Below are 22,998 nucleotides of genomic sequence, written 5' to 3'. Positions count from 1 at the left end.
TGGAGAAACAACAGGTAATGGTTGGTGAAGGGAAAACCGAATCAGGCAGAGATCCGTTAGGCTACCGTAAATAATTGTGTTGTTAGGGAGCGCTTGCAGCAGTGGATGGTGGGTCAGAGTCTACTAGATAGTATAGAGACTAGATAGTATTCTATAGACTAAGGGCAGTACAGTAGAAAAGAGAGGTGGTAATCAATTGAGTCATGAGGCGGTGGTCCCTGGCTGACCGTAGAGACTGGGAGGGGATGTGGAGGGAAATCATATTGGAGATGTAGGAGGGAGAGGAAAGTGAGAGAACTTTGAAGTTTAGGGTGATAAGTTTAAACTGGATAATGTAGGAGATTGGTAGCCAGTGGAGGGATTGGGGGAGAGGGGAGGCAGCGAAAGAGTGGTGTGATAGAAATATCAGTCTAGCCGCAGCATTAAGGAGAGATTAGAAAGGGTAGAGGTGTTTGAGAGGAAGACCAGAGAGTAGACAAAGTTTGTAGTAGTCCAGACAAGAGATATTGAGGAAATGGACAAGTGTTTTGGCATTGTTGAGGGAAAAGGGCAAATTCTGGCAATGTCCTGGAGATGAAATTAACAGAAGTGGTTGAGTGACTCCATATGGGGAGTGACTGAGAGAACAGAATTAAGGGTGATGCCCAGGTTTGTGATACCCAAAGGATGGAAGACATTTAGCTCAGTCTTGGACATAATGAGCTTGAGAAAGCATTGAGACATCCAAGAGCAGATGATGAATATACAGATAGAAATGCATGAGAAGAGGGTTCTGAAGACCAAAGGAGCAGATAAGTTCACCAAGTGAGGACATGTAGAGTGAAAACAGTAGTGGGCCTAGCAGCCTTGGGGAGTGGGGGAGGACAAAATGGTTGTTGTGATGGAGAAGGAACAATTAGGAAATCAAGAGATGACTATGTCATTTAGACCAAAAGAGTGCAGAGAGCAGAAAAGAAGTGGATGGTCAACTGTGTCAAAGGCAATGGAAAGGTCAAGAAGCATGAGGATAGAAAAAGGACCCTTGCATTTAGCAGAGAGGGGGTCAATGGTGTCTAGAGTAATGGCGGATTCAGTAGAGTGAAGTTGATGAAAGACAGATTGAAAGGCCTAGGTGGAAGTTAGCAGAGAGAAAAGTGGAGTGACAAGAAGAGACCAGCCTATAAAAAATGTTAGAGGCAAAGGGAAGGAGAGAGAGTGGATGGCAGTGAGACAGGGATTTGGGAAGAAGAGAGAGTTTTTGGAGAATAGGGGACATGAGTGTATGTTTTAAGAAGGGGAAATGCCAGAGGAGAGAGAAAGGTTAAAAATGTGGGCAAGCTGCAAGCAGATTTGAGATATGGAAGGGAATTGGATCAAGGAGGCTGGTGGAGGGGGGAGAAACTAAGATAGGAATAAGTAGGAATAAATTAGTTTAGGGAGGGGGAGTTGCAGAGGACAGGATGAAGGTGGTGGAAGGGGTCGGGCAGGAGGACATTTCCTGGCTAATCGAATCAATTTTGGAGATGAAGAAAGAGATGAAGACAGAGGCAAAGAGGGATGGGGGGGATTAGGAATGGTGTAGAGAAGGGAGTTGAAGGTGGTGAAGAGCCATCAGGGGATGGAGTATTGGGAGGGGATGAGGGCCTTGAAGAAGTACTGTTTGGCTAGAGTGAGGGCAGAACTATAGTAAAAGAGTATACTGTACATTTAAAATTTAAATTGAGAAACTCTGTAAGAAAGTACGATTTCCATCACAGGCGCTGTGCCATTCGTGAGCATTTTTTTGAGGAATCTGGTCAACTTGAAGTTACAGGGTTGTAGTTTGGTCTGTCGGAGGCTAACCAAGTTGACAAGACAAATGATTTAAGGGCAGAGGCAAGAAAATGGTTGTACGGTGTAACAGCTTTGGTTTTGCGCTCAAGGTTATTTCTCAGCAAAGTTAAACAAAATGGTGTTTATTAAAATTACATTTAGTCGAAATACCAAACAGACACTTTATTTCATTGTTTAGATTACATTTATACAGATTAAAACCACATTGTTTGTTTGATTATATGTTAATTGATTGTTGCTGTTAACTGCAAATTTCACTATTTGATGTAATGTGAATGTTGAAAATGTTTGTTAGTTTGTATGCCACACCAGGCCTACTTTTATTTAAGGATATTAATTCTTTCGAAGTTGCAGATTTTCTGTCCTATTAAAAAAATATCAGGAATAGAACTTTTGTGAATTCTGGGAGTGATGCAGCAAGGATCGTAATTGCAAAGCTGCACCCCCTGCTGTATTTGCAATCCCAGCACTGCGACGGTAGTCGCAGGCTGGGATCACCATCGCGACCAGCTAACTTAGGCTGGCCGACTTGCGTGCACTGCTGAATCAGCCCCTCTGTCTACAGTAAGAAGAGTCTAGGACTCTATATCCTGCATCATGGTGTGATGCTAGAAATCTATTCTTCCTATGACCTAGACTGATTTATCGGATATCTGAATTATGCAACCTGATGTTTCTTTAAGCCGTAGAATATGTTTTGCCATAAGGAATATATAATTAAAGTGTTCTTGCCAATATTCAGGGGAGCCAAGAGGGGGTAGGGAAGCGTGTACTAATTACCCGGGCCTGGGCTTGTTGGAGGAGTTTGGCGGGTGCCTGCGTCCGATGCCGCCCCCCCTCCCTCTTAGCTGTCAGCAACCCAGCCCATGCTGCTGTGTAATGGGCTGCAGTGGGAGACGAGGAAGGCTGATCACTGCAGATGAGCAGCAGCAGCAGTCTCCTCTCCTCTGCCTGTGGGGAAGCAATCACACTGATCACGCCCCTCCTGGATTTGCACTGGGCTGAGGGGCTCACAGTGCCCCCCTCCCCAGCATACTTTGCAGCGCTGCAAATAGGTTTTTTTTTCCTAAGGGGATGTGGCCACGCCTCCCACAATTAGGCCATGCCCCCATCAGTAATGGGGCCTGGGTGCAAAGAAGTGGTGCAAAGACAGGGATAGGGCTCCATAGGTGTTATTTATTAGGGGTCCTATAGTAAAACCGATGATGTCGGTATATGACATAATGGGGTTCATGTACTAAGTGGAAATAAGAGGGATAACTAAAAAAGACAGATAAAACTCCTGTACATATAACTTCTCTATATATACTAAAGGCTTGTCTCTGCTTGCTGCATACTAGCGCTAAGAGCAGGCTAGAAATTGCTTTGCCAAAGGCACTTATGGCAGCACTGTGGCTCTCATTCAGAGGCGGTCGGAGGATGCAAGCGGTCGCTCAGAAACTGGGCGGCCGCTTGCATCCTGACCGGCCGCCTCTGTTTCGGTCGTTAGGCTGTGGGTTAACACCCACAGCTCTAACGACCGCTAGGGTGATGGTCGCAATGGTCATTGACCATAGGGGCTTACGACGAGACCCTAGGGTAGGGTCTCACTTGTCATAAGCTCCGGAGAGCTTCTGGCTCTGTCAGAGCCGGAAGCTCTCCACTGACATCACTAGTGATGTCAGTGGGGCCTCCGCCAAATGGCAGGCATTCCCATGGGAACGCCTCCGTTTGGGCTGCCACCCCCCGGCCCGCCTTCCAAACGGGGCGAGCTATCAATCAACATTGACAGCTCGCCCCCTTTGGAAAGAGACCCGCTACGACCGGCGCTGTCGGCCGTAGCGGGCTCACGCATGCGTGTACAGCCCCTGTTTTGCAGGTACAGACCATTAAAAACTGGTACTGTACCGGCCAAATCGGTATAGTTGGAGGGTCTGCCCCTAGCTGCCGTTATCTGCTTCTCCTCACTGGAGAAGCAGGAAGTGACCACTCTGTCACTTTGGCCGCTTGTCAATAAAGTTTTGATAAAAGAAAATTCTCTCTGTTGCAGCTGCATGGGACGAGAGAGAGGTGAGTTACACACAGTGCGGTCAGCACAAAATGTGTCCCTGCTGCCACCGGTGGTGCTATTCCTAGTAGCAATCGCAGTAGCCGCCTCCTGGTTTGCAACCATAGCAGGAGCTATTTTTTGCTCCACGATAAGTGGAGTTTTAGTACTTGGACCCCAATGTTTCATTGGTCCCTAAAAACTAAACATTTCATAATGGTTAATTTTATTAATATTATTATTATTATTATTAGTAGTAGTAATATTGCTTTCTTATACAGTGCATCCGGACACTATTCACAGCACTTCACTTTTTCCACATTTTGTTATTTTACAACCTTATTCCAAAATGGAATAAATTCATTTTTGTCCTCAAAATTCTACACACAATACCCCATAATGACAACGTGTAAAAAGTTTTTTTTAGATTTTTGCAAATTGAATAAAAAAAAATCACATGTACATAAGTATTCACAGTCTTTGTCATGAAGCTCAAAATTGAGCTCAGGTGCATCCTGTTTCCACTGATCATCCTTGAGATGCTTGAGATGTTCCTACAGTTTCATTGGAGTCTACCTGTGGTAAATTCAGTTGTTTGGACATGATTTTGAAAGGCATACACCTGTCTATATAAGGTCCCACACTTGACAGTGCATGTCAGAGCACAAACCAAGCATGAAGTCAAAAGAATTGCCTGTAGACCTCCGAGACAGAACTTTCTCAAGGCACAAATCTGGGGAAGGGTACAGAAAAATATCTGCTGCTTTGAAGGTCCCAATGAGCACAGTGGCCTCCATCATCTGTAAATGGAAGAAGTTTGGAACCACCAGGACTCTTCCTAGAGTTGGCCGGCCATCTAAACTGAGCGATCGTGGGAGAAGGGCCCTAGTCAGGGAGGTGAACAAGAACTCGATGGTCACTCTTTCAGAGCTACAGCATTCCTCTGTGGAGAGAGAAGAACCTTGCAGAAGGACAACCATCTCTGCAGCAATCCACCAATCAGGCTTGTATGGTAGAGTGGCCAGACGGAAGCTACTCCTTAGTAAAAAGCACATGGCAGCCCACCTGGAGTTTGCCAAAGTGCACCTGAAGGACTCTCAGACCACGAGAAACAAAATTCTCTGGTCTGCTGAGACAAAGATTGAACTATTTTTCATCAATGCCAGGTGTTATGTTTGGAGGAAACCAGGCACCACTCATCACCAGGCCAATACCATCCCTACAGTGAAGCATGGTGGTGGCAGCATCATGCTGTGGGGATGTTTTTCAGCGGCAGGAACTGGGAGACTAGTCAGGATAGAGGGAAAGATGAATGCAGCAATGTACAGAGACATCCTGGATGAAAACCTGCTCCAGAGCGCTCTTGACCTCAGACTGGGGTGACGGTTCATCTTTCAGCAGGACAACGACCCTAAGCACACAGCCAAGATATCAAAGGAATACTTTCCGGATGCACTGTATAGCACATTTCTCGGAAAGGACTCAGTGCTTTACATTTGCAAGAAAGAACCCATTACAAATGAGGATCCCATCTAAATTACAATGGTTACAGTGGGTAAATGCAAACTATGAGCTACAGGATTTAAAAAAACAAATTATGAAATACAAGGTATAAGATAGTTCTCACTACCACAGATTATCCATCCCATCCACAAAAGTGATAGACAAGGCAGCCATCTTGGGCAGAGCCGTAACTAGACATTTTAGTGCTCTGGGCCAGAAAGAGCACTGGCAGAGTGCGCGGTACACACAGGGTTGGGGGGGCACACTGCACACATTGCACCCATATTTAATACTAACATCTCTGGAGTCCCGAGTCGGTGCTGTGGTGCTGTAGCCATGTTTCCAGATATTTGCTCATGTACAGTAGAGAAGACTCTTGGACCATGGTGCGGACACCATGTTACCGGAGACCTGTGCATGTGCAGTAGACTCTGGCACAATGTGGGAAGATGGCACCATGCAGTGAAGCAAACACTCTGGCACCCTGCTAGAGCTTTTGCTCTTTTCTGCACATGCGCCATCTTACCAACTGCCTTCACAAGGTAAGATGTTGGTCTACGTGGGGGGACACTGCTCAGACAGGGGATCTATGCTAATATGCCCCTTTTGTCAAGGAAGTGTTGTGGGCATGTAGCGTGCTATTCTGACTTGTGCGTACGGAGAAGGGAAGCCGGTTTCAGATGGATCTCTTCCGCCTAGAAAGGGGCTGGTGCAAGTGGCAATACTAATGATGATGGTTGCGGCTGTAGACGGAAAAACAGTGGGCGCAGCAGCTTCCCGCTTGAAGCCACACAGATCCTCGCATTAGCCCTATGGGAAATCACATTAGCATAAGGTAGCAAACACGCCCACTTTGCACCTGACCTAGAATCAGACACATAAGGAACTCAGGACGTGATTCAGACCCGCTCGCTCGATGCGTATGCAAATTCGGGAAGTAAGGTGATCGCACGGCAAGGCATTAGCACGCCCACAATGTCTTGGCATGCAATCGCTTTGTGTATACAGATGCCCACCAGCCAGTCTAAAGACGCCCACTTGCGCACGTCATCTCAATGAATTTTATGCAACCATCGGTACATCGGGTACCATCGCAAGTGATTGCAGCACTTGTGGCTGACCATACCCTACCGCAAGCACTGCGAACACTTCAGTGTAAAATTCAACCAAGTGACGTGTACTATGACTCTGCCTCTTAATTATGTACGTCTCTGAAACGGCGTTAAGACGCTCAGCAAACCAGTGGCCAGCTCCTATTACCACCCACAAACGGCTTCTCCTATCACTCATTCAGCCGGGCTGTCTATGCGCAGGGAGTGAATGCTTCCCGATCACCTGCACTGGTTCGCACACGCGCACTGCGATGCACACGTATGCGCACAATGCAAACATTGGCAGCCTGCGTGCGAACGCTTCCTAGCGAGCAGGTCTGAATCAGGTCATCAGTGTAGGGATCTCTAGCCCCATTCATCACAGTAGGACCCTGATAACAAAGGAAATTGTCATACTTGTATATCTGTAACATAAGCATATGTGGAGCATAGTTTTATTGTCAATTTAAAATGTTTCATAAATTGTATGATCTGAGAAATACATATGTACAATGCATTCTGTTCTTGGGTCATTTTTTCACATTTTGAATTTTTGAGTATTAGAGCAAAACCCTCTATGGCACTTAGGGCCTGATTCAGCAAGGAACGCTGCCGCAAATTTGCATGCAACCGGCCGATTGCTTCGCACTGCACATGTGTCCGCATTGCAGTGCGCGAACATTTGACTGAGACGGGGAAGCGATCGCAGTGAGCACGCAGCATCATCATACAGTGATTGACAGGAAGTGACTGTTCGGGGGTGTGACAGGGGGTTGGTCAGTGAAATTCAGGCGTGTCGGTGCGTTTGAGCGCCGTTACAGGAGCGTGCATATTTAAGCCCATGCGATTGTATTTGCAGCCAGAGGTCTAGATGGCAACAGGAAGATTAGCAGTTTGTACGGGAGGTCATGATCAACCACAACTGTGCGAATGGGTCCGATGTTACTTGATGTTACAGATGTTTTCGCTGAATTGTGGATGTATGCAATGGGAAGTGGGCAGCATTATACAGTGGTGTGCGTCTTGGTATAGCACTGCGGTTGCTGTGCGGTTACATTCATTAACATATTTTGCAGCGGGTGCGTGCAAACGCAGCCTTGCGATTCTTGCTGAATCAGGCCCTTAATGCTTCACTCTACTTTAATATTCCTGTTTAGCAGGGCTGACACATGTGGTCATTCTTCCAGTACCAATAGCATGGGGTGGCTATTATGCTAGAACACTACTTTAAGGAATCTGATGTCAGCCAACCTAATGCGAGGAGCTTCCATATCCTTTTTCCTGCCAAGTCAAGTGACATTGGGAGGAGACCATATTAAATGGTCTTTATGGGTCTATTTACTAAGCAGTGTTAGGAGACAGAGTGAAAAGTGAAAAGGTGCCAGCAAATCAGCTCCCAACGGTAATCTCACAGACTGTGTTTGAAAAATGAAAGTTGGGAGCTGATTGGATGGCACCTTATTATTTTTCACTGTCTCCTAACACTGCTTAGTAAATAGACCCCTTTGTCAGAGGTCCAAAAGTCACAGTCAACTGCAGATACCAAGATTGATCCTACATCAGTGATAACATTCGGTACAACTAATTCCCTTTTATTTTATGAGCTAAAGGTTTCTCATGTTTGGAATCTGTATCTGGCACTATGAAATTCAATAGAATTCAGCAAGCTCTGCTAAACTGTACTGTACTCAGCACTTACATTCTCTTGGGGCAAAGTTGTATGCATCTATACACCACCCCTCTGAATACCCTAGTGAAAGTAGCTGTCATTAGCATATCTATAATGGGTGCAGTGTGTGTGGTGCACACAGACCCCTGGGAACAGCCGGGCCCACACCGCACACCCTGCAACCACATATTTATCTTACCTTTCTGGAGTCCTGCCAAGCCGGTTGGCGCTGCAGGCACAATCCACCAGAGAAAGTCGTTGCCATTTTCCGGGAGATTTGCACATGTGCAGTAGAGAAGACTCCGGAAATATAGTGCGTGCGCCATGTTCCCGAAGACCTGCTTGTATGTGAAGTAGACTCTGGCACAAAGCCAGAGTCTTTTGCGCTGCTGGAGAGGAGAGGGCCCTTACAGAAGCTGCACATGGACCTTCTCTGCTTTTAAACTGCCCCTGGTGGTCATCACTATCACTATCAGAGCACATTTATACCAGCCATATACCTGGTGCAAGAGATCCATACCAAATCAGACAGATCTCTGCGTACACTAAACTCTCCATAGCCTGCAATACCATCTACACACTCTCATAACACTAAGGGGTATATTTGCTAAAGTGCAGGTTTTTAGAAGTAGAGATGTTGCCCATAGCAACCAATCAGATTCTACTTATTTATCTAGCACAATCTAGAAGATAATAACTAGAATCTGATTGGTTGCTATGGGCAACAACTCCACTTCTAAAAACCTGCACTTCGGTAAATTTTCCCCTAAGCCTGCATGCAAACGTCCCATTACCGTCCAGTTACACCCAGTCAGCCACATATGGAGATGCAACTGAGCTGCATACAACCTGGAATTGCTCATAGCTGCGTATGCTCAGTGTGAAAAATCACAAGATGCAGCTGCCCGTTACTATTTCTTTAGTCCTGTATGTTAGATACAATTGTTATTACCTGCTATCACCCTGCCTGGTAAATCAGCTAAGATCAATTCAATGCCTACTTTAAATTTAAATAGCAACATATTTTTAATATGTTCAACAAGTCATACCTTCAGGTCTTATAACCTGCATTCATCTCAATGGTAATGTGTGTGATGTGTACAGGTTTTCCTGACCAGCCTCAATGTATCCCTGGAAACTGTATCTAAATGTTGGAAACTATTATCTAATTACATTGTTACATGATCCTGGTATTTTATATCAGTGGTTTTCAATTTAGACACTCTCTAATAGCACTAAGGTTATAGAATCATTTTGTTTAGCCAGACTATTCATTAAAAATACAATCCTTACATCAGCTGTGGCACAATATGTAGGTGTGTGCACACAGTGTTATGGGATGATTCATCCGGCTCTGCAGTTCTATTAACGTGGCCACCAAGCTCTAATTTGCATCAACTAGAATAGAATTGTCCCATATTATTATGTAGAATGATGACAGATCACTGTTTGCCATACAGTGGAAACCCAATACATATGGGTCTTATTATAATAAACCACAAATAGTTGTAGTTTAAAAGATAATTCCAATTTAATATGTTGTAAAGTTATTACCGCTCAGTGCTGCATGCTCATTTACCTGGCCATAACTGTTAGTGTAGCTCTAGCTACTATACCATCACAGTAATGGCCAGTGACCCTCTTCATGTTGTTCTGGTTGCCAAATCGCATCGGGATAAAGATAGGCATCGGATATAGAAGGACGCCAGCCCAAACTAGGTAAGTCTGGGGCGCCCATATTGTTAGCCGCGTGGGGGGGAGGGAGGCTTAGGTTTAGGCAGTGTAGTGGGGTTAGGGTTAGGTATTGGAGGGGAGGTTAGGGTGAGGCACCACTGGGGGGGTTAGGGTGAGGCACTAAGGGGGTAGGGTTAGGGTTAGGCACAAAGGGGGGAAACTTAGGTTTTTGCAGTAACGGGGAGGGTTAGGGTGCGGGGTGGGGAGGGTTAGGGTTAGGCTGCAAAAATGGAGGGTTAGGGGGAGAAGGGGGAGGGTAAGTATACTTATCCGACCCCTGTCGGCATACCAACCATCGGGATGCCACTGTCGGTAGTGTGACAGGAGGCATCCCGACAGCTGGCATTACATACCCATTCCATCTATCCACCCAGATCATGATAAAGGGGCACAATAATAATTTGTATTTAATCACCACTAATTAACATTTAACTAAGTGGCTCAAACAATAAATATATTTAGGGGGAACATGTTTTTATGACTTTATCACTGGTGGACAAATGAATAAAAAATAATAAAGAGCAACATTTTTATTACACATTCAATATAATATTAGTAGATACTAATGGGACAATATTATTTATAAATTAAATAGTGTGGGCAAAAATATTTTTATGTTAAATGAGGCCATCTTATTTATTTAATGAGGGAGGCACATGCATGCTGGCACTTGTAGTGCTACTAGTGTACAATGTAATTGGTGCCTCCATCATTAATATACTGGGCCCGATTCAGTCAGACGCATTCACGGATGCTTTTCCGTTTGCCCTCGGGAGCCTACTGACTTCCTTATGCTAATGCGAGAATCTGAATATGTATGCTAAAAGTCTGTGCGCCTGCGTGTGGAAGCCTATCCCGCCCACTGCTTTTACGTCTGCAGCCTCATCCATCATCATTAGTATTTGTACTTACACCCTCCCCATGCTGGGTACATAACATCCATCCAATTTCTATCCGCACGCTATGATGAAGCATGGAAGCCACCACCATACATTCCTCCGACACTCCCATAACACTCCCATGAGACAGAAGAGCTAGTGCGCTCACATTGTCACCGCCCAGAAACACCCATTTCTTGGACAGTGCGGTCTGTTGACAAATGAGTCAATCCGCATGCACTAGCTGATTCTTATGGTGCGTACACACGATACGATCAGTTAGCAATACCGCTGACTGATCTCCCTGCACCTTCCCGATGTGCTGGATGATCGATATCGATCATCCAACACACCACCATATCACCAACGACAAGCCAGCGACCGACGATCAACGATTGCGGGTCCCTATGTAACCTGGTCGATATTGTCCATACATGCCCGTGCATCGCTGGTCGTTTGAAGGTTTGTAGGCACCATAAAATGAATGATCTGAACAATAACCATATGAACAATATAGTTATCATTCATATTGTGCATTTTTATCATACCTTGTGTACGCACCATTACTGTGGCGCTTGCGCAGGATGCTGAAATCTGCAAGATCTGTGCTCATTACAACTTGCCTGTGACTCAGAATAAGCCCTCAGATCTTTCAGCATGTCACTGAGATTTGCCTACAGGAGAATGCCCCCTGAAAGCCCAGTTACATCTATTCGGTCAGAACTATAGATGCAATGGAAATGCATGCTATGGAGCATGAGTAGTGCAAAAACACAAATACAGGGGAAAGAGGTGCTACCATGCTGAGAATTGTAGTGCCAAGCAGGAAAAATAAGATGCCCATTGTAAGCACTAAAAGCAATGATAAAACAGATATAATAAACTCTGCAAATAACATGGAGTATAACTGAGGTTCTTAGCTTATGTTTGGTTAAACACGTGGGTCCATCCACCGCAATAAAGTTGAATCCCATCAAATAGGTCCCTAACATTACTAATACTAACACAATATGCCAATATATCAAGGACTTACCATGTGCTCCAGTCAGCGCTGTAACTTGTGCGCCCATTGCAGACCACATTCCCTCCGTGTGATGTCACGTGATTACAGCAATGGCTGGAGCATCCTCAGGATACTCCGAGGGTGCCATTCTAGGCACCCTGCTAGCCAGATGCAGGGAGTCGTGGGTGAGCGGCGGTGCCGCCCATAGAGCAATGCGCTCTGTGCAGCCACACCGCTCGCACACTCCTAGTTATGGGCCTGGCTCCAGCATCTGTTTCCTACTGTTCAGGTTTTAGAGATATCCATGGTTGAGCAAAGGTGACTTAATTAGTACCTCAGACAAATTGATTTAACCACCTGTTCTCAATCATGGACATCTCTAAAACCTGACCTGTTGGGGAGCCTTGAGGACTGCATTTGGGAACCTCTTGGCTACATAGGTCTCAAATGGAGCACACCTGAACAGACCCTGAGAGAGCATTTGTATATGTGTTCCTTTCTGGGATTGTTATGTCTTATTCATAGAGTGCAGGCTGCAATCACAGAAGTGCAGATTTAAACAGCCATGTGTTTGATCTGATATAGATGATATTTTTCTGTTCCACTTTAATGTACATGAAGTGCATGAAAAATGTGCTCATTTATATCTATGCATTACACATCTATAATCCTGCATTGGACAGTAAGAATAAATATATTCAATATACATATTTGATGGTAGCTTTGTACTGTTCTTGAAAATATTTTTACATACAGATGTCTGTATGAAATCTATGAAGTGCTAATGAAATTTGTAGCTGTCACATGGTAAATTTGGTAGCAGCTCTAGGCTTCAGAATAACACTTTAAGTCCCCCATTTAAAAATGATCGCTATTGCAATGCAATCTGGGCATGACATTCCAGAGGAACCCTCCGCCGGCTAATTATGCGCGATGTCACCTATAGGCTACAGTGGCTAACGTCATCTTCAGATGGTGTTAGCTGCGGGAGCCAATATCTGGAATGCATCGCATTCCGGATATTGTAAATTTGGCAGCATCGCGTCCCCCATAGAAACCTATGGGGGATGCGGCTGCCTGCGGGAATGGAGGAATGCGGTCCCTCCTTGATACTGTACATCCGGGGGGATACTAAATATTTGTGGTTAACCCGCGAAAACTGGTGTTTTCAGGGATTATACCTCAAATATACAATGATAAATGGGCCCTTAAGTAAGAAACTGGTGGTGTTGCCCACAGCAACCAATCAGATATTAGCTAGCATTTGTCTTTTCCATGCTGTGCAATACCACTACTTGTCTGTTTTAGAAGCTTTAATAAATTTACCCAGACTATGAAGGACTACTTGGAATTACTAATGCAGGGCATACACTATACAATTATCTGTCAGATACCTGTCCAATACGGCTGGTTGGAATGAAATTCTGGTAATGTATGGAAGCAAATGACAATCGATTATATGGTTTTAAACACCAGAATACAGACAAAAACGATTGTGCAAATTGGTTAAATTTGTTTTATTTAACCAATTTGGCTGAACGTCCATTTTTGTCTGTTTTCCATTGTTTGTGAACAATGTTCGATTGTCATTTGCTCCCATACATTACCAGATTTTCATTCCAACCAGCCAGATTGGACTGATATCTGACAGATAATTGTATAGTGTATGCCCAGCATAAGTATTACCTTCCTTGCTATACTTAACAAGATGCCTACGAAACATTCAGGGAAATATTTAATAAATCTGTGCTTTGTGCATAAATGTTACCTTAACAACCAAAAGTAACCAAATGTTTAATGTCATCCTCTAGACGCACTAAGCAACATGAAGGAATCTTATTGGTTACTATGGGTTACACACCATTTGTGCACATAGTACCTTTTTTATTACATAACTGTGTCTTCAGTACTGTGTGTATTTTTAATAAAATGTACAGGCCCGTAACCTAACAAAAATAAATCCTCTTTATTACAATCACAGTAATGATTACAGTTTGTCCTCTTCAATGTCCATTTAGCCATTTAGCTGTATTGGTATAAACACACGATATCTATGTAAAATTGCTTTATTGGCAATATTTCATATCCATTTGTGTAAAGATTACAGTCTAGTAATACAAAAATATGTCAGAAGATAAGTGCTGTGGGAAGCGAGTGCTTACAATGAGCCAATCCATCCCCAAAATGACAGCGCTAAGGAGTACATAATGAACCAAAAACGTACTTTTCCAGGCAGTTGTGAAGACCGACGTGTGATAATAATCTGTGGGTTTGTTGGTATCTGTGAGAAAATGAAATAAAAGTAGAAATTACGCTGTCATGGCAAACGACTTAATTATTATATGACTGCTGGTACTCCTAATGGCAATGTGTGTGATAAGTTATCCGCTCAGATGCAGAACATCACATGTAATTAGTCCCAGTGTCGTATAGGGCACATTTATTAAATATGTGTCACATTAGCCGGGTGCAGGCACACATTGGCACGGCCTGATAGACAATGAGACAAATCTGTACTGCACAATGGCTACCGCCAGGGGCTGAGGAAACCCTGCCAACTTCATTATTTAACATTGAAAGTCATTAGAGAAGGAAATATGTAAAATGTTTTAATGCAGCAATCTGCTGGTGGTGAGAGAAAGACTCTGCTCCCTCTGCTTGCTAAAAAGCATCTCCATAGCTTCTGAGTAAGGGAGCATTGGGGGGAGGGCTGGAGAGACAGGGGAGAGGAGGGGGAGGAAGAGGAGGGGGGGAGAGGGCTGATTTCTCTCCAGCACCACTGAGCTGTCCAAACCACAGAAATAGACACAACGGGGAGGGGGTATGAAGACAGATCTATCATTGTATCACCTTCCTCAGGACTACAGGGGATAAGACAATGCTCATCAACAGGTAAAGAGACTCTTGTAGGTTTCCTTCTTACCCTTATTATAGATCAACAATGCACGAAAGGGAAGTTCTATCTAGGTATAGTGTATAGCCCTTACCATTAGGATATATATATATATATATATATATATATATATATATATATATATATATTTATTTATTTTCATCAGTGACACTGGCATTGCTTTTTAGAATAGTGCAGATGTATATATCCTCAAATCCCTGCGTTTCACAGTTTTATAATGTCTGCATTCATTACATAGGCCTCTCTGGAGAAGAAATGACCATGGGCACCCTGTGAAGTACCGGTGTATGTGCTCTAAGTGCTCCTGATGCAGTGGAAAGGATGATGGATGTACACAGCACATGATGGACGTACACAGCACACTGCGTGCCATAGAGCATGTAAGGATAGAATAAGCCCCATCGCCAGCACTCTCCTGTCAGCTGCGGCACACAGCCCGTCGCCCCTTACCAGATGATGGAAGAGGAGGTGTGATCGGGGGGCTTTGGGGTCCACCATGCAGAGGCTGGCTGAGCGGAGGGCCACCGGGAACCAGAGCCATGACTACCCAGCAGATGCAGCAGCATCACCCTCCATGCCGGACACGGTGCTCAGGATCGCCCTGATTATCTCCCTGCTCTGCCTGTCTCTCTTCGGGAACATTATGTTGCTGGTGGTTTTCCATCGCAAGCCGCAGCTGCTGCAGGTGGCCAACCGCTTCATCTTCAACCTGCTGGTGGCCGACCTCCTGCAGACGGTGCTGGTGATGCCCTGTGTTATTGTCACCTCCCTGCCAGACATCTGGCCCCTGGAGCACGGCCTCTGTGGGGCGGTGGTGGTGCTCATGCACCTCTTTGCCTTTGCAGGGGTGAACACCATCACGGTAGTCTCTGTCGACAAGTACCTGGCCATCATCCACCCATTGTCCTACCCCACCAAGATGACCCCAAAGAGAGGGAGCCTGCTGATCTTCTTCACCTGGCTCCTCAGCCTCCTCCAGAGTACCCCTCCCCTCTATGGATGGGGCAAAGTTGAATTTGATTTCCAAAGCCACTACTGCAAAGTCTTGTGGGCTTCAAGTTACTCCTACACCCTGCTCAGCGCCTTATTCTCCTTCATCCTACCAGTGGGCATCATGCTGGCCTGCTATGGCATGGTGTTCAGGGCAGCCAGGAGGCAAAATGCATTAGTTCATCCAGTGCAGGCAAATGGATGTGACAGGTCAGATGGGACAAGATCTTCTGCATTAAACACACACGACAAAACAAATCACCACAGACCACTGTACCATTGCAAAGCAGCTAAGGTGATCTTTGCTATTTTGTCATCCTATATTATTAGTATGGGTCCCTATAGTGTTCTGAGCATTGTCTCCTCTTGTGCCGGTACAATCATCCCCAAGTGGGTCACCTCTATAGTCCTGGTTCTATTTTTCCTACAGTGTTGCATCCATCCCTACATATATGGATATATGCACAAGAGCCTGAAAAAGGAGTTTCTTTTGTTACTGCATGGGTTTTTTTGTAAGCAGGTGCATCCTCAAAATGCCATAGTAGACAGTTATATTATTCTCACAGATGGCAGAATATTTCAGTCTCACTTCTCCACTGGCCCTACAGTAAAATTCCTGGAGGAAGAAACTACTGTATCGGTAATCACTGGGAAAAGCCTAAACAATCTAAAGATAAAAGACAGCAAAAAGGAAATCAGTTCTGCCAATATATCTCCAGAAAAACAAACGACTGAGCAAAAGACAGACTTTGATTTACCACAACTCATTAGCTGCTAAACAATTGGCTTGAGTGAAAAGTTTCTAAACTATGTAATGGAGTAAATATGTTGGGATTTCTGTATTAAAAAAGTGGGTATAAAATGTAGTGGTACTGTGTGCAGTTTAACCACTTCATTGCTGGCAAAAAAGAAGACTGTAGTGCGAGGCATTACATGTGGGGTTTTTCTTGGCAATGAAAGAGTCAAATCTGTTAAATTGTGGGGGCAAACATTGTCTTTCATAGTAGGTGTATTAAATTGACAAACTAGTTTTGTAATAAAAAGAGAACCAGAAAATTCTAGCTATATAATAAACTTGATATTGTTACAAATTCTGAATTATAAAGGGAATCTGTCTGTTTGCAACATTTAATGGTGCCTGTAAATACATGGTAGAAATATGTTCTTCCATAGTATAAGTGCTATATTTTATTTTTGTTAGTTTTTGTCATTTTTATGTATTTTTACTAATTATTAATGCCTGTGAGATGGAACATAATTTAACTTCAAGCCAGAAACTTTTAATTGCAGCATTACAGGGGCTTGTTCAGATGAGCATATAGCAAAAATGTACTTATGTCATTTTCTAAACGCAATGTGAGATGAGTAAACTGCTCTTCAAAATGTGCAGAAATTTAGATTATTGTTCACTATATATGTACCCGTCTGCCTAAATCACAGCAAAAAGATGGAAAATTGTCGATCAACAAATTTCGGGGCCTATTTATCAAAGTGCCAGACCCATAAAACATGCAGGAATAACAGCTTCTGCATGTTTGCTTTATCTTCAAGTGTAGTATCTGTTTACCAAGCCATTAACGCAGGAGATATCATTGATATTTGCTATGTAATTTTAGACCAGATGGGAATGTTGTAATTATGCAATTTATCAAGTTCCGAAAGCTGAAAGCTTTCTGAGCTTGACTACAGGAACTAAGGCAATAGTCAGATGATAGCATCAACCTGCTGTGCCCTGCGCCTTCCTATAGAAAGAGGGCTCCATTCGGATTCCTCTGCCTTCTCCAGCCCTCACAGAGCACATGTGACCTAATGTCATGTATGATCAGTACCACTGGTTGGATGGACCCTGGCAGTGTACACATTCACCCCTAGTGTTAGTGGCAAAACTATCAGAGTTAGGCTTTGCTGTGACAGCAGCTTATCAGAGCTGCTGTCCCAGCATAAGAGCAATAATACATTTCTCCAATGGATTAGTTAAACTTGGGTTTGTTTGATAAGTTGTGCAGCCTTATTGCGTATTTTGATAAATAGACCCCTTAGTGTTTTTATCTTACCAGTAGATTATGCAGATCAGGTTGGAATGCAACAATGAGCTTATTCTTGTAATAACTCATCAGAACAAGCTCCAAGTAGTGCTTTAAAAGTGTTTGCTCAAGCTGTGTTGTATAGTAATAGTACAGTGATACAAGCAAACTTCTCTGAAAATCATGCAAGTAATGGGGTCGTTGTTTCCTGTGCCCACATGCATCTGCTGTTTACACAAGAAATAGCCAGGAATATTGATCCTAATAGTTGCATCTGTCTGATGTTCACATGGGCGATAGTGTAAGCCACATATCTAGCTGAACATTGAAAAGCCATATATTTTGGCCTGACTGTCTATGTAGATAACAGATAGTTGCAGTCAGCGGTGTAACTATTAAGTAGCGTGTGGACCATCTTCTCTGGAAGCCCTCACTCTTGTCTTTTCAGCATGAGCGAGTATCAGGGTACTCACAGTGGGGCCCATGTGGGCTTTCAGTTCCACTGCCATGAAACCTAATGCCTAAATGAATCTCCTATGTGCAATAATCTGGTCCCTGAATATATATAGAGGGCCCTTGGAGCAGTGCTGGGTACCCCACCATTAGAATTTGCTGTGGGGCCCTGTGACTGCTAAATCTGACTCTAGGTGCAGACACTGGGATCAATATTCTTGGTACTTGCACAATGTTCCATTGTCTTGCTCTGACTGTGAGTTACACTAGTGCTCATGTAAAGCAGACTCAATTAGGCACTGGGATCAATGATCAATGATCCCAGTGCCTGCAATATTTTGTAAGCAGTTTGCCTTTGTAGTAGTCAATTTAGATCACAGTACTTTTTTTTCTAAGTGCTCCTATGAATGATACCAGAGACAGGCCCACTGTACCTGGAACAATGTGGAAATTCTAGGACTTGCTAGGAAAAGTCCATAGTGCATGGTTGTACTGAACAAAAAAAACTATCAATGTAGCTGTGCATAAAGGAACTATCTTTAGATGATCTTTAAACCAAAGATGAAGTTTTGACCATCTTATTCTACTTAAAACTTTTGGCTTTATAAAATGATGGAATATGTGTATTCTTTGTGACATATTCAATTGGGCGCAAGATTTTTGCAACAAAAAATTTGGATTAACATGGCTATGCGTGCTCCCGATTCTCATGTTATCCAATTGTAAAAAAAATTGTCCGCATTCATTTTACCTGCAAAAACCCGCGGGAAAGTAAAAAAAGGGGAAATAAGCCTGTACCGTAAAAACAGGCGTATTAATATTGGATAACATTATGGATATCTTTTACTGACCAAAACAAAACTATTTGGTGCTTTTAAAAGCTTTAAAATGGATGATTTTTAAATTTTTTAAGAACAGTTAAACAATCAGAGAAATATATTTTTTAAGCAAATAATTGTTATTTTAGGGGTGCATAAGTATACATGTAAGCTAATTTTTAGTAATTTTAAATCACTTAAAAAAATTGTTAAAACCTCTTGTCCCATCCATACAGCACCCCCATATACCCTGGCTCACATCTTTGAACCCATTATTCTGCACTTTGCAGAATTTCACCCCAACAACATGTAATTATGACTTAAATGCTCACACGCAGAGGGAAAAAAAATAATAGAGACATTTGAATATGCTCCTTGGTATATACCACAGAGACAGGTTCCAATACCGCACATTGCTTAGTGATTTGATCCCCCCAAACTTCAAATGCTGACAACAGAAGACTTAAAGTTAAAATTAATGAGAAGTAGACCCTAAAGGACTGAACTAAGGGGGTCATTCAGACGGAGGGAGCTCCATCGTGCGCATGCGCGAGACCCGGCGAGCGATGAGAAATACGTCGCTCGGGGTCTCGCACCAAAGGGGGCGTGCTGTTGATGGTGACTGACAGCACGCCCCCTTTGGTGGGCGTGCCAGGGGCATGGCGGCCAGACGGAGGCGTTCCCATGGGAGCGCCTACCGTCTGAGTCCGGCCCCACTGACATCAGTAATGATCTCAGTGGGAGTGACTTTGGCTCTGATAGAGCCAAAATCACTCCTGAGCTTGCGGCAGCGAGACCCTACCGCAGAGTAACGTCGCAAGCCAGATGGTCGCGATGGTCTTTGACCATCGCGACCATCATCATGGACGCTCGCATAAGCTGTGGGTGGTAACCCACAGCTATGCGAGCATCCATGAGGACGCTCCAAAAACAGGTAGGAGGGCCCTGATTCAGAGCGAGCGCTCTGGTCAGAGCGTTCAGCTCTGAATCAGGCTCAAAGAATCCGCACTCCAGTGCAAGCAAGTACAATGGACTTTCCCTGGAAATTACATTACATTTTTCAACTATAATTTCCAGATCAATAGACTCAGAGGAAGCAGTGCTCACAATAAGTCAGGTATTTGTTGGCACTAATGAGCCTAAAACAATCCATCCCGATTAGACAGAGTGAGATATTTCCGAAACACACAAGATAGTAGTGCAAAAATAAAGTAATAAGACTTTAATAAGTACATTTCTTATAGGACAGCTGTCTTCAAATCAATTGATAATAAGATTATTTGCAGATGTTTTATTATGTATTTGCAATATGGGTGACAATCAACATTTAAATTCAACTTCTTTGCAGCTTTACATAGAACATAGAACTTACAGAGTTGCAACAAAGAATACAATTATAATAACAAATTTTATGTACATTATTTAACAATGTAAGTTTAAAGCGGTCGGCATTCTGACCGCATCCCGTTTAAAGTATAACGCCATCTAAAACTAAAAATATAGTTTTGTGAGTTTTGCACAGGATAAATAAATGAATGCTTACATGCCTTCCACACTCCGTCTGCCAGAACTGTGGGGGTCCCAGGTGCGTCTGATTGTCTCACTTTATTTTACATTCTCAGCAAACTTGTACCCCTTTTACACCGGAGCTAAAACCTGGGTTATTTCAGGGTTAGCCCGGGTAGCTCCTTGGTGTAAAAGGGGAGAGAGTTGGATCGCCGGGTTGAGTGACCCGGCAATCCAACCCAGGTAACTAGCAGGGTTTAACACGGGAGTAACCTATGAAACCCTGCAGTGTGAATGGTGTGCTGCGGCTCACGATGACCTGGAGCGCGCCGCATGCCGGCCGATTGGTCCAGCATCAATGGCGCTTGAGATGACATCATCTCCAAACGTCCACTTCAACGCTGGAAAAGCCGGGTCTATGCAGACTAGCCTCCGGTGTGAATGGCGCCGACTCGGGAATATCCTGGGTCGGCGCCGGCTAATTTCCAGGTCTGATCCGGATTGGAACCCTGTTCCAACTCCGGGTCAGACCCGGAATTTAGGTGTAAAAGTGATATAAGTGAGTGTTAATCCCCTGACCCATGACCTTAACATTCACGGTGGAGGGGGATATACACCCACTCGTGCTAAGTTAAAGTTTGTTCTATATTATATCTAATTTATCTCCACCGAAATTTATACTTTTTTTGTTTTAGATGGTGTTAATCTTTATTTTTTGATAAAGAATTCTCTTTATATGTTAAAAAAGGGTGTTCCTATTACTCTTATACAACCCATACACCAATTGCCCGATTCCTCGATCTCTATTTCATTGATGATCTGCAAAATCCAACAATCATGAATTCCTCAAATCACTGATTCCTAAAAATTTTTGGATCAAAATCGGTGAACTGAGGATTTCCAACATGTTGGTTTGTGCTGATTTTTTGACACAATCATTGGCAAAATGCAGAATTGGGCTGATTGATTGTTGATGTATGGGCCCCTATAGACTTGGGTGATTTGTGGCACCCCAGCTATTATGCTGTGAATTAGAGTTCCACATAGAGATACCCAAAATTGTATCTCTCTATCTCATGGCATTCAAACTGCTTTTTTATGCACTTTATACGAAAATAGCATTTACTGGTGTAAACTACAGGACAGAAAACATTTGTACTGAATTATTCAATAAACAAAGTATCTGATTTAACAAAAAATACTGTCAGTTGTGCACAAAATAATAACAAATTAACTATGTTTTCTGGTGTATTCCTGGTACATTGTGTGGCAATATGGGCAGCATCTCTGGGTTGTAAATTAAAACATTATTTATTACCATTTATCTGTATAGTCCTACCACATTACGCAGAGCTTCTGGCAGGACATTGCATTAGTCTCATCAGTCCTATTTTATTGGAGCTTACAGTCTAAATTCTATACTGCACAAACCCTGACACACACTAGGCTCCTGTTTTGTCAGAATCCAGTGAATTTACCAGTATGTTTTTGATGTATGGGAAGAAACCCAGAGCACCCAAAGAAAACCTACACAATCATGGAGAGAACATACAAACTCAACACAGTTACTGCCCTGGTCTGAATCAAACCCATGGTGCCAGTGCTGGGTGACAACAATGCTAACCACTGTATCGTCATGCTGCCACAGAGAAAATAATAAGTTCCTAAATCATTCAAATAAAAACATCAACATATACAATAAAGATATATATAAGCTTGTAGTTCCCGGCTAATATGAGATGGTAATTTCCTACTGTTGATGTGGTATCGGGCCTAGCAACTCATCTGTAAGAGATTGTTCATTTAAGCACTTTTTCAGAATTTACTCACACCAAGTTTTAGAGAGAATGTTCTGTCAGCAAACAGGTCTGAAAATCATGTGGATACTGTTCCCAGACTATACACGCCTCTTCTGTTCACACTAGAGGCAATGTAATAGCGAGTCATAGCAATGATCTGGAAAGTCATGCGTGTACAATCTTCAGCATTTCAGTCTGACTGCATTTCATTATCCCAATAATTACACAACCAGTGTGCTCACATCTTGTAATATCTGTATTGGAGCATGACAAAGTGATTGTATGAATGAGCCCTTAATTAATTATACAATTTATCTGGTTAATAACAGCCAGGTAAGATATATGGGGATAGTAAAAGCAAAGAGAGTGTCTCGCACAGGCAATTAAATATAATTATAACCAGAGTACAAGATTTCATCACACAAATTATAGATGTCTATATATAAGTCCAATGTGTCAAATGCCATCAACAAATAAAGCTGGCGGTGCTTGATAGCAGTCATCATTCCGTACTGCTACATACAGTAACATCGACACTACAAGTACTGATCTGTTCTCCTACTCTCCATCTTTAGATACTTTATATCAGCAATATCCTCTGGAGTGAGACATTGGACCTCATTCAGAGTCGGTCGTAAGTGGCCGCTCGGTCGTACCCAGCGATGTTCGCTAAACTGCGCATGCGTAAGATTCGCAATGCGCGTGCACAAACTAGCTGTTGCGATCGGAAATTTCTCACTCCTAGAAAACAGCCAGGTCGTTAGTTTGAGTGACAGAA

General features: G+C 43.4%; 1 protein-coding gene across 1 annotated transcript; it reads left to right on the top strand.

The window, feature by feature from the left end:
* Positions 1 to 14,530: 14,530 nt before the first annotated feature.
* On the top strand, positions 14,531 to 16,636 carry GPR101 (G protein-coupled receptor 101). The gene is made up of 2 exons (XM_088465855.1): positions 14,531 to 14,608; positions 14,869 to 16,636. Exon 2 carries the CDS (start codon positions 15,127 to 15,129, stop codon positions 16,396 to 16,398), a length of 1,272 nt encoding a protein of 423 aa, XP_088321981.1. The 5' UTR covers positions 14,531 to 14,608; positions 14,869 to 15,126; the 3' UTR covers positions 16,399 to 16,636.
* The last annotated feature ends 6,362 nt before the right edge of the window (positions 16,637 to 22,998 follow it).

Source organism: Taudactylus pleione, unplaced genomic scaffold (genome assembly GCF_031769625.1).
Source record: "Taudactylus pleione unplaced genomic scaffold, aTauple2 ptg000064l, whole genome shotgun sequence".
Lineage (NCBI taxonomy): Eukaryota > Metazoa > Chordata > Amphibia > Anura > Myobatrachidae > Taudactylus > Taudactylus pleione.
This window is presented reverse-complemented; position numbering and strand designations above follow the sequence as displayed.